The sequence below is a fragment of the Aotus nancymaae genome, unplaced genomic scaffold, assembly GCF_030222135.1.
Source record: "Aotus nancymaae isolate 86718 unplaced genomic scaffold, 86718_ANA_hifiasm-v0.15.2.pri h1tg000021l, whole genome shotgun sequence".
NCBI lineage: Eukaryota > Metazoa > Chordata > Mammalia > Primates > Aotidae > Aotus > Aotus nancymaae.
Window position 1 is genome coordinate 10,758,441 of NW_026988433.1, and position 12,405 is coordinate 10,770,845.

At 41.5% G+C, this 12,405-nt stretch overlaps 1 protein-coding gene across 21 annotated transcripts in view; it reads left to right on the top strand.

The window, feature by feature from the left end:
- Positions 1-12,405, top strand: part of CLIP1 (CAP-Gly domain containing linker protein 1) — a 135,132-nt gene that overhangs the window by 116,437 nt on the left and 6,290 nt on the right. For 11 of the 21 annotated variants that reach the window (XM_064379638.1, XM_064379636.1, XM_064379643.1 and 8 more), the window contains 5 exons: positions 2,471-2,523; positions 7,510-7,530; positions 10,962-11,079; positions 11,165-11,315; positions 11,857-11,906. In XM_064379638.1, coding sequence (XP_064235708.1) covers positions 2,471-2,523; positions 7,510-7,530; positions 10,962-11,079; positions 11,165-11,315; positions 11,857-11,906 — 393 coding nt within the window. The remainder of the gene's footprint in view (positions 1-2,470; positions 2,524-7,509; positions 7,531-10,961; positions 11,080-11,164; positions 11,316-11,856; positions 11,907-12,405) is intronic. The other 10 variants (XM_064379651.1, XM_064379653.1, XM_064379646.1 and 7 more) reach the window with 2 other exon arrangements.

Sequence of the window (12,405 nt, forward strand, 5' to 3'; positions counted from 1 at the left end):
CAAAAAAAAAGAAATAAAACTTCTAGATGCAACTTGTTATCTCCTGGATTGGGTAACAATATTGGATGAGAAGAAGAACAAACATCATTTTGTATAAAGATCAGTATTATAAATACCAAACATCTCTTCCTTGGAAGTTCAGGCACATGGACCCTCTAAGAAGGAGAATCTTTGCATACTTTTTTGTAGGGTTGAATGATTTTTCAAATGTTCATTAATAATTTTTATTTTCTGTGTTGTGAGTTATCTGCCATGCTCTTTGTCCATTCATTGTAAAAATTTTCAAGTTGTAAGTATTGATTTTTTTAACTTTTTTTTTTTGAGACAGAGTCTTGCTCTGTCGCCAGGCGCCAGGCTAGAGTGCAGTGGCGCAATCTCCGCCTCCTGGGTTCAAGCAATTCTCCTGCCTCAGCCTCCCGAGTAGCTGGGACTACAGGCGTATGCCATCATGCCCAGCTAATTTTTTATATATATTTTTTAGTAGAGACGGGGTTTCACCATGTTGGCCAGGATGGTCTTGATCTCTTGACCTCATGATCCACCCGCCTCAGCCTCCCAAAGTGCTGGGATTACAGGCATGAGCCACCGCGCCTGGCCAATTTTTTTAAACTTTTAAATTATAAAAGTAAAACAGATTCCTTCTTTAAAGAATAAATATAAATTGTACAAAGGGCATAAAGACCAAAATGAAAGCCCTTCTCATCTCCGTATCCCACTCTCCAGATGTTCTCTTTCTCATTTCATTTTTTAAGGTTTGCCTCCCACTCTTTTCTTCCTTTCATTCTAAATATTTCTGTGAATTAGTCATGCAGCAAAAACATATATCTTAATGGGTTGAGACATCAAAGATTCTATAAAAGTATGTTATGTTAACCTCTATAGATTTCATGGTAAAGAGATATTTATGTTCAAAACATGTGTTTATGTACATTAAAGAATTTTTTTTAAATAGCTACATTCAAGTCTCAGTATATTAAAGAATTTAAAAAATAAGACCTCGCCAGGTGCAGTGGCTCATGCCTGTAATCCCAGCTCTTAGGGAGGCAGAGGTGGGAGGATAGCTTGAGCCCAGGAGTTCGAGACCTGCCTGGGCAATATAGCAAGACTCTGTTCTCCACAAAAAATAAATAAATAAGTAAATAAATAAATAAATAAATAAGACCTTGTAGCAAAGCATGAACATACCTAATACATAATTAATAATTAACTACATAGAGTGAGCTAGTAAATTCTAGGCTTTTGGAAGCCATTACATATCTTTGGTGTTATCTTTTTATTTAAAACACACACACACACACACACACACACACACACACACACAAGAGCTTTTTTACCCTTTTAAAAAAATTAACAGTTTGCAGCCTGGCCAACATGGCAAAACCCTGTCTCTACTGAGTAAAGTACAAACTTTAGCTGGGCATGGTGCTAAGCACCTGTAAACCCAACTACTCAGGAGACTGAAGCAGAGGAATCACTTGAACCTAGGAGGTGGAGTGAGCGGAGATTGCACCACTGCATTCCACCCTGGGCAACAGAGCAAGATTCCATCTCAAAAAAAAAAAGCGAGTTGAAATTGGTGGTATTTGGCCAAACTGTGCAGGTTGGAGGTAGGGATGATTCTTCCTTCACAAGATTAACTACGTGAATCTTTTGTTTTTTTTAATCCTTAATGGAATAATAAAGAACCACTGGAAATTCTTTTGTAACCTCTTTGTTTCGTAGGTGAGAAACACATGCTTTACTAATGCTTGAATGTAGGAACAATTCAGTGAATGTGTGTTGAATTGATGGATGAGTAAATTGAGGTCCATAGAGAGTACATGGCCTGTTCCTACTCCTCTGCAGTTTAGTGACACTTGATCTCTGTGGTTTAAGTAAAGGAACCAGAATGTTGTTAGCAGTGGAGCTTTACTCACTCATTTAACAATTTGTTTTTTGTTTTTTGTGTGTGTGACAGAGTCTCACTGTGTTGCCCAGGCTGGAGTGCAGTGACAGGATCTCAGCTCTCTGTCCCCCAGGTTCAAGCAGTTCTGCCTCAGCCTTCTCAGTAGCTGGGATTACAGGCACACACCACCACACCTGGCTAATTTTTATATTTTTAGTAGAGATGGGCTTTCACCAGGCTGGTCTCAAACTCCTAAACTCAGGTGATCTACCCACCTTGGCTTCCCAAAGTGCTGGGATTACAGGTGTGAGCCACCATGCCCGGCCAACGAACATTTTTGAATGCTTAAGTGTGCTTTGTTGTGTTCAAGGTTAATATTTTTAACTCTCAGGTCCCTGAGGAGGGGGAGTTACTGAGGTTGTGATTTATATATTAATAACTGTTCATCCTTGTTCCTCTTCATTGGTGGTGAGGAAAGCCAGTGGCTTTAGCTGTCCTGGAGCCTAGGGGATGACATGTGAAATGAGAAATATGCCTCTCTGTGGCCTGGTTATGAACTGAATTTTTTGTGTGTTTTTTTCCTAGCTGGAAGAAGAAAGATCTGTGCTCAATAATCAGTTGTTAGAAATGAAAAAAAGGTAAGCTTTCTGTTTATTGTTGTGTGTGTGTGTTTAATAAGATGTCAGAACATGATATATATGGTAACTTGTAGTAGAAAACAAGTGACCTCCTTATATTCAGAAAATGGCATTGTGATAGTTTGGTATTTGTAATTGACAAATTATGAAAATCCATTTGCTGGGCCAAGCACAGTGGCTCACGCCTGTAATCCCAGCACTTTGGGAGGCTGAGGCAGGTGGATCACAAGGTCAGTAGTTCGAGACCAGCCTGACCAACATAGTGAAACCTCGTCTCTACTAAAAATACAAAAAATTAGCCAGGCATGGTGGCAGGCACCTGTAATCTCAGCTACTCGGAAGGCCGAGGCAGGAGAATCGCTTGAACCTCGAAGGCAGATGTTGCACTGAGCCAAGATAGCACCACTGCACATCAGCCTGGATAACGTGCAAGACTCCCTCTCAAAAAGAAAAAGAAAATCCATTTGCAAAAGTTTCACTATTACTAAAACAAAAATAATTTTATTTTAAGCCATGCTGAGTTGCTTTTATTCAGAGGTGATCTAAAATCAGATTGCCTCATGTATACCACTCTTGCCTCCTAGTTTCAGTAACTAAAAATACTGTAATCTTACATGTAGTTATTGATCTGGATATAAATACTGATTTCAATTACATAAAAATGTTAGGCTGGGTGCAGTGGCTCACACCTGTAATCCCAGCACTTTGGGAGGCCGGGGCGGGCAGATCATGAGGTCAGGAGATCGAGACCATCCTGGCTAACACTGTGAAACCCCATCTCTACTGAAAATACAAAAAATTAGCTGGGCGTGGTGGCACGTGCCTGTAGTCCCAGCTACTTGGGAGGCTGAGGCAGGAGAATCGCTTGAGGCCAGGAGGTGGAGGTCGCAGTGAGCCACAGGTTGCAGTGAGCCGAGATTGTGCCATTGCACTCCAGCCTGGGTGACAGAGCGAGACTTTGTCTCAAAAATAAATAAATAATTTTAATGTTCATTAATAATGGGTAACATCATTTTAAGTGTTTCTATTTTCTTTAAAAAGGCTTTGTTGGCCGGGCGCGGTGGCTCAAGCCTGTAATCCCAGCACTTTGGGAGGCCGAGGCGGGTGGATCACGAGGTCAAGAGATCGAGACCATCCTGGTCAACATGGTGAAACCCCGTCTCTACTAATACAAAAAATTAGCTGGGCACAGTGGCGCGTGCCTGTAATCCCAGCTACTCAGGAGGCTGAGGCAGGAGAATTGCCTGAACCCAGGAAGCGGAGATTGCGGTGAGCCGAGATCGCGCCATTGCGCTCCAGCCTGGGTATCAAGAGCGAAACTCCGTCTCAAAAAAAAAAAAAAAAAAAAAAGGCTTTGTTACTTATTATTCTCCCATGGTAGTCAAATGGTATTCAAATTAAAAATTAGTATAATTTTTTCAGTACTTTTCAATAAGGAAGAACATGGCCCACAGAAATAATTGTGTAGAAGCTTGATGCTTCCATAAGCTAATAAGTCTTTGTCTGCTGTTTTAAAACGTGCAGTTTTGTTTAGAGAATGTCTGTGCTTTACATGGTTCCAAGCGGGTTTGGGGGTGCTACTGCTGAGAACCACAGCCTGGGCAGCGGCTGCCGCAGAATGGGTGCATACCACAACAGTGATGTGCTTTTTTGCTTCTTAGAAACAAAACTAAAAAACAAACCTTAAACAATAGCATAACCAATAATTTCTCCATGGTCCTGTGAAGTATTTTATTCCCACTTGTCAGGGCAGAGGAGGTTTCCCCACCCGCCTACTGAGGTGTGTGTTTTATGCAGCAGTGTCTCTTCTGCCAGCATGGCAGTTGCTTAGGAGTGGAGGGCTTTATTTATTTATTTAGATTTAGCTATTTGGATTCCATAAGCGACACTCTAAAGGACATTAGGCCTTGGTCCAGGGATGCATTTACTTTTCTTTTTTTTAATTTATTTTTTTTGAGAAATGGCCTCTCTCTGTCGCCCCAGTTGGAGTGCAGCAGCTCAGTCATGGCCCACTGCAGCCTCCATCTCCCGGGCTCAATTGATCTTCCCACCTCTCAGTCTCCCAGATAGTTGGTACTACACCCATGCACGGCCACACCTGGCTAATTCTTTTTCTTAATGTTTTATAGAGACAAGGTCTCGTTATGTTGCCCAGGCTGCCTTTCCTTTATTTAAATTAAGAAATATGTAGTGAAATTAACTAAGGTGGTGTTTATACTCAGAATGCATGTGTGTTTCACCACTGCCATGCCCCTGATAAGTCTTTGCTCTTTTATTTTTTTATTTTTTTTTTAGATAGAGTTTCGTTCTTGTTGCCCAGGCTGGAGTGCAGTGGCGCAATTGCAGCTCACTGCAACCTCCACCTCCCGGGTTCAGGCAATTCTCCTGCCTCAGCCTCCCGAGTAGCTGGGACCACAGGGCTTGTTCCTGTGGCATTCTGGCAGGGGAGCTATGGTTGGGCACCGTGGTTCATGCCTGTAATCCCAGCACTTTGGGAGGCCAAGGAGGGAGGATCACTTGAGTGCAAGAGTTCGAGACCACCCTGGGCAACATAGTGAGACTCTGTCTCCATTAAAAAAAAAAAAAAACTGGTATACCCCTACATTTAAATAGCACTTCATAATTCACAAATTAATCTAATCTCAGAACAACCCAGTGAACTATATGGTGGAGCTTGCATTTCTAAAGGATGAAATTAGCCAGGCATGGTGGCACATGCCTGTAGTCCCAGCTACTCAGGAGGCTAAGGCGAGAGGATCGCTTGAGCCCAGGTATTCAGTGCTGTAGTGCACTAGGATCATGCCTGAGAATAGCTGCTGCCCTCTAGCCTGGGCAACATAGCGAGAGTCTGTCTCTAAATAAAATAAATAAAACAATGAAACTAAAGCTCAAGAAGTTAGGCATGTTATCCCAGGACTCAGGACCAAGAAAGGACAAGTGCAGGCTGAAGACTCAGGTCATCAGATTTTTATGCTGGTTCTCCTCTTGGTGAATCTTTAAGCTTTTTATTTATTTATTACTTATATAGATCTTTTTTAAAAAGAGAAGACATGCTGAATGATGAAGTCTTTATCATGTAACTTTAACTAAATTACATGCCTTTCAAAATATGGTTAGGCATGGGACTTTTTTCGTGGCTTAAAAAGATGAAACATGGACCGGGCATGGTGGCTCATGCCTGTATTCTCAACACTTTGGGAGGCTGAGGTGGGTGGATCACAAGGTCAGGAAATCGAGACCATCCTGGCCAACATGGTAAAACACCGTCTGTACTAAAAATACAAAAAATTAGCTGGGTGTGGTGGCACTTGCCTGTAGTAGTCTCAGCTACTCAGGAGGCTGAGGCAGGAGAATTGCTTGAACCAGTGAGGCAAAGGTTTCAGTGAGCCAAGATCGCGCCACTGCACTCCAGCTTGGGTGACAGAGCGAGACTCCGTCTCAAAAAAAAAAATAGAAAAGTGGAACATGGCCGGGCACGGTGGCTTATGCCTGTAATCCCAGCACTTTGGGAGGCCGAGGTGGATAGATCACTGAAGTCAGGAGTTTGAGACCAGCCTGGCCAACTTGCTGAAACCCCGTCTCTACTAAAAATACAATTAGCCAGGCATGGTGGCAGGTGCCTGTAATCCCAGCTACACAGGAGGCTAAGGGCAGGAGAATCACTTGAACCCAGGAGGCAGGTTGCAGTGAGCTGAGATAGCGCCATTGCACTCCAGCCTGGGCAACGAGAGCAAAACTCCGTCTCAAAAAAAAAAAGGATGGAACAAATTTGGGGGCTGTGAAGTTCTCTCTCTTACTTCTCTCTGTTCCTGTTTTATGTCCTCATTGTTTAGGAGAATGTGTCTTGAAAAATCACTCTTAATTTTCATCAGAAAATATAAAGATGACTTTTTCTGGGAGTGAAAATTTCACTCCTAGTTTATCATATGAAGAAGTGTTCTTTCTTTGTTAATTAATCCTTATGGAAAGTTATTTCTATTTTAGAAACTTGAATGTAAATTTATTTTAGCTAATAGTTGGGACCCTTAAATGCCTTCTAAAAGTCAGTTTGATAAAGGATTCATATGTAGGTCTATGTGTGTAATGGTTAAATAAATGTACCAAGCACTGAGTACTAAAAAGAACTTGATATTCTGTTAATTTTGAAAGCCTTCCAAATGCTTACATTGAAAAGTATTTTAAATGTAGTTGGTCATGCAAGAACTGAGAGCTTGGTCAACACTTGAATTCAGAAGTGATCATTAAACATACATAGTTAAGATAGTTATATAATCACTTCAGCCAGATGGTCACGATTTTCAAGTGCAGAATTTACTCCCAACTGTAGGATTAAACTGAAGCCAGATGCAGATTTGGGAGCTGGTTTGGTTTCGCTCCCTTCTCCAGGCTTTTTAGTGTCAAAGAAGGGACTCCAAAGCTAAAGTATGAGGCATGGATTTTTGGAGTCAGAATTCATCCTGTCGGTGCCAATGCAGGATTTCTGTCAGGAGTAAAAACTGGTTTGACCATAAAGCCCCCAAATTCTGAAGAGGTCCCGTGCAACTTCAGTTCACTGGCTCACTGTGGGTTGCTAACTGTCTGACTGTCTCCGAGCTTGCGCTACTTACCAATGCTCATTTCACCCCTCTCTTCTCCCTTTCCTACTCTTGCTTCCTTTGCTATATCTGTGTGTCTTTAATGGTAAGACTAAAGAAAGTCTATCCACGTTATAATAAATAAATTTCATATATTTTTAGCAAACCAAATGTTGTATATATTTTTTGGCTGCCTTTGTCCCTCTGTGTCTTGCTTTTGTTTTGTAAAATATTCTCAGCAGTATATATATATATATATACACACACACACACACACACAAACACACACATATATTTCCTTTTTATATCTATATACAGCAAAGAACTTCAGTGCAAATTTAGTCTCCTTACTGTATTTGCATTTCTCTTCATGATTCTAATATTTGGTTCTTGTTATTTTGCATTTTTAAAGCTTGCCCAGTAACACTTTAAGGTATTTGCTTCATTACTGGAATTTATTTCTTATGTAAGTAGTAAGGAAAGAATCTGGATAAAATATTCCCCTGGGGGATGGGGAGAGAAAAATTTCTGGTCCCTCTATCTCTTCTTTCATATTATGTTTATTTTCCCTTCTTGATTTTTTTGTAATACCAAGTCATTCCAGCTAATGGCTTAATACGATTTGTGACTCAGACATCAGTAATGTTGGCATAAATAATGGTTTAATTTAGCCCCTCCTGGTGGTTTGCACAGTGGAATTGAGCCTTAGAGATGGCCTAAGAAGCTAGCAGTGATGATGGGTCACAAAGATGAGCTACCAGAGGCTACTTATCCTGTCATTTGGTGTATAAATCACAAGTTAGATTTCTTTCTTAATCATGCATGTGTCGGTAACTTGTATAGGAAGCATTCTGGCAGCCATCTCCTTAGAAAGCAGGGGGCTGAGAGATTGTGTGTGTATGTGATGATAGGCAGAGTCTGTTTGGTGGCCCCAGAAAAGGACACCTGTCCCTTTTTCCTTCTGCCAGCTGTACATTTGTTTATCCCTCCCCAGCACTAAGCATCTGTGGGATCTTGGCCAACTGGAGTCCTGATTATAGGAAAATCTAAATCTCTTCTTGACAACCCCCAAATCCTGGGTTTTTTTAGTAAAAACATTTAAAATTACATTTTTCAAATTTGAGTTGGATTTATAGCAAATGAAGCTCTGAAAATCATTTTTATAGCAGAATCAACTACCAAGTGCATTTACTAGAAACATAAGAGACCCGGGTTTTTTTTTTTGTTTTTTTGTTTTAGATGGGGTCTTGCTCTGTCACCCAGGCTGGAGTACAGTGGCACAATCACAGCTCACTACAGCCTCAAGCTCCTGGGCTCAAGCAGTCCTCCCACTTCAGCTTCCCTAGTAGCTGGGACAACAGACATGCACTGCCATGCCTAGCTAATTTTTAAAAAAAGTTTTTGTAGAGACAGGGGGTCTCACTGTGTCAACTAGGCTGGTCTCGAACTCCTGGGCTCAAGTGATCCTCCTGCCTTGGCCTCCCAGAGTACTGAGATGACAGGCATGAGACACTGTACCTGGCTGAAACCCAGGCTTTAGTGCATCTTTGGATGACAGATGTTTTTACTTCCCAGGTGGCAAAAAGTGCCTGTGCATTTCTTTCATGTAAGTTGCTGTTTTAACCTAAGCAAGAGCCTATGTCCTAACAAGGTGTTACTAGCTTGGTAATTTACCCGCACTGATGTGTACCCGTTTCCAGTGCGTGAGTAATGCTGGGGTTTTTAATTCAAGAAGTTTCTGTCTCAGATTCTTTTCTTACTACTTCTCATTCTGGAGTGTAAGTGTAAGCCACACAATGAGATAAATACAACACTTATATTTTCATCTTTGTGTAGAATTTCAATTTGCCATAAATCATGAGATTTCTGTAACTTGTGTGCCGGATATCTTGGGTCTCACTAACCAGACATACATTCTGCTGTTTCTAACCTGGGCCTCAGTTTTTTGTTCCTCAAGTTGGTTCTAAAACAGACAAGCAGTACGTCCTCTGCATTTCCCAGTTACTTGGAATAGAGCCAGGTGTGATTTGGCTTCTTGGTAAGGTCATGATGGCTCACTGATGATTGCCTGTGCTAATGCAGTGTCTTAGGTTGTATGGCCTGTGGCCTAACCTAGGAAATTTTTCTCCAGTTTTGTTTTTCCTAAAGTATTTTTGTCATTTTCCTCTCGTGTTTCATACTGCATGTCATTTAAAAAACTTTTTATTTAAAAATAATTTTAGATTTCCAGAAGTGTTGCAAAAGTAGTGCATCCAGTGCTCATAGACCTTCCCCCAGCTGCCCCTAATTGAACAGCCTACACAGCCCTGGCACACTTACCAAAACTAAGAATTTACCATGAGCACCATACTCTCAGCTGAAACAAGAGACTTCATTCAGATCTCACCAGTTTTCTCACTAACGTCCTTTTGTGTTCCAGCATCCAAACTAGGATCTGGCAGTTAGTTGTCATACCTCCGTCGTCTCTTCTATATGTGACAGTTTCTCAGCCTTTTCTTGAATGCATGTAGTTTTTATAAGAAAACTTTAAGTATGGCCAGGTGCAGTAGCTCAGGCCTGTAATCCCAGCACTTTGGGAGGCTAAGGTGGGCGGATCACCTGAGGTCAGGAGCTTGAGAGCATCCTGGCTAACATGGTAAAACCGTCTCTACTAAAAATATAAAAATTAGCTGGGCGTGGTGGTGTGCACTTGTAATCCCAGTACTGAGGCGGGCGGATCACTTGAGGTCAGGAGGTTGAGACCAGCCTGGCCAACATGGTGAAACCCCATCTTTACTAAAAATACAAAAATTAGCCAGGCATGGTGGTGCATGCCTGTAATTCCAACTACTCGGGAGGCTGATACAGGAGAATCTCTTGAACCCAGGAGGTGGAGGTTGCAGTAAGCTGAGATTGCACCACTGCACTCCAGCCTGAGCGACAAAGTGAGACTCTCAAAAATAAAACAAAAACCCCCAACAACTTTAAATAGGTACACATATGTAACACATGCTAGCCTGCCCTTTGGGCTCTTTTCACTGTGTCCTGGTGTCCCTCCCTGTTCTTCCCTCATCTTTCCCTTTCCCTTCCCACTCCCCTGACCCTCTCATTAAAGGTCTCACCCCCTCCCTCTGCTGATAATCAAGTGCTGAGTCAGGCCAAGAACTTAAACCAGGCGCTCTGAATTTCTCCTTCCAGGCTCCCATGCTTTCATTCTGCACCTGAGAAAACCATTTTAACATTTTCTGTTCTAGCCTTTATGTAATTACCATTAATTTCTATGAGCTAATTTAATGTCCTCTTCAGAGTCTATGGCTGGAAAGTAATGAGTAATAATAATCTTTGCTACTGTTTTGGCCCATAACATCTTAAATACCCATTCTTGGAACTTGCTAAAAGTTACTGAAATTAGTGAGAACCAATTGATATGTCCAGCATAAAGCTGCTCTGCATGACATCTGTATAACTGCTTTGCATGTGTGTATTTTAATTGTTGGTATTGCTTGGTAATCATTTATTCAAGAATTAACAAAATTCAACTCGGGTTTAGATTTTGGTAGAATTTTGGGGAGGGTACAACCGTTTTTTCTTTTTAATTCTACCTCTTCCAAATTTATTAACTTGTTTCTTTAAGTTCAAATGGATACAATCATATGCAGATTCTGGCATGTCTATGCATAGGTACACTTTTTCTCCCCTCACAGTAAGTAAAATTTCAAGTAAAATTTTGTGAGCATAATGGCCTTAACTCCCTATAAAACTTCCCTGTTACACTTTTGTTTATTTTACATTAACTAACGTTAATTATGTGTTTGTTCTAGAACAGTTGTACATCAACCGCTCTTTCGGTTGATTTGTGGAACTTTTAACTCTTTGATCTTTTAGAGAATCCAAGTTCATAAAAGACGCAGATGAAGAAAAAGCTTCCTTGCAGAAATCCATCAGTATAACTAGTGCCTTACTCACAGAAAAGGATGCCGAGCTGGAGAAACTGAGAAATGAGGTAGAGTACAACCCAGGGCTCACGAGCTTTCACTCCGCCTGCTTTTGTTCAAACTCTGAGCCTAAGCCAAACAACTGTGTTTCAGGTCACAGTGCTCAGGGGAGAAAACGCCTCTGCCAAGTCCTTGCATTCAGTCGTTCAGACTCTAGAGTCTGATAAGGTGAAGCTTGAGCTCAAAGTAAAGAACTTGGAGCTTCAACTAAAAGAAAACAAGAGGCAGCTCAGCAGCTCCTCAGGTAAAGGACGCCTGCCCAGGGCTTCTCCATACGCCGCGCTTCCTCCCAAGGAGCCCTTTCTAGTACAGATGCTCTTCGAAGACAGCTCTCATGCTGCCTTGACTTCTACTCTCCTTAGCTCTTCCACCACTTAATGGGCTTTCTTGTGGTCTGTGAATGTTGTCACAAACCTACGATGGTGGCTGCCTGCTGCTATCCAGACTCGGGGGTATGAAAGTACACAACAGTGCAGGAGAAGGAGGTGTTTCCTGTGGTGAAGAATCGCCACTGTACATTCAGATGGATGTGACCGGCATTCTTACTCGGGAGCTGGCCGGCCTGAGCGAGGGCACGGGAAGGGCAGGGCTGGTGTCTGTGAGAGCCCACAGGGTCTCACACGAGGACAGGACCTCATCCACATATGCTCAAAGTGTTATATTGGGAAGTCCACAGGAAAATGAGTTTTTAACACTGGCCCTTTGACTGCAGTTTAGTTGTGATTAAAAATATACATATATCCTCCCTCCACTTGTTTTACTTTTTTTTTCTCCTCAAATATAAGGTAATACTGATACTCAGGCAGACGAGGATGAAAGAGCCCAGGAGAGTCAGGTAATGTCCCTGCCTTATTGCTTTGCTTGGTTGCTATTTTTCAAAATCATTCAATCTTTTGGTTTATTTTCCTTCTTATTGGATGCCTTTGGTATCAGTTAGTCATTTGAATGGATAATACATTCCTCTGGTCCAAACATTAAACAGAATTAAAAATTATATACGTTAAATGTTCTCCTCCAAACCTTCTATCTCTTCTGCTCAGTTCCCAACTCCCCAAACAAGAAATTACTGTTATTAGTGTCTTTCCTTTTCAGAGATTTAAAAAATGTATATGTAAGCCAGCGCTAATACAGTCTTCCCTCTCGTTTTTCTTTTTTTTTTACATAAATGATGGCATACTGCATAAACAGTTCTGCACTTTACCTTTTTTATAGCTGTGTAATGTTCTATTATGTGGATTTCCCATAATTTAGTCAGTTCGCTGTTGGTTGACAGTGACCCTTGGGATGTTTCTGGTCCTTTGGGTGTTTTATAAACAATGCTGTAAGTAATTATC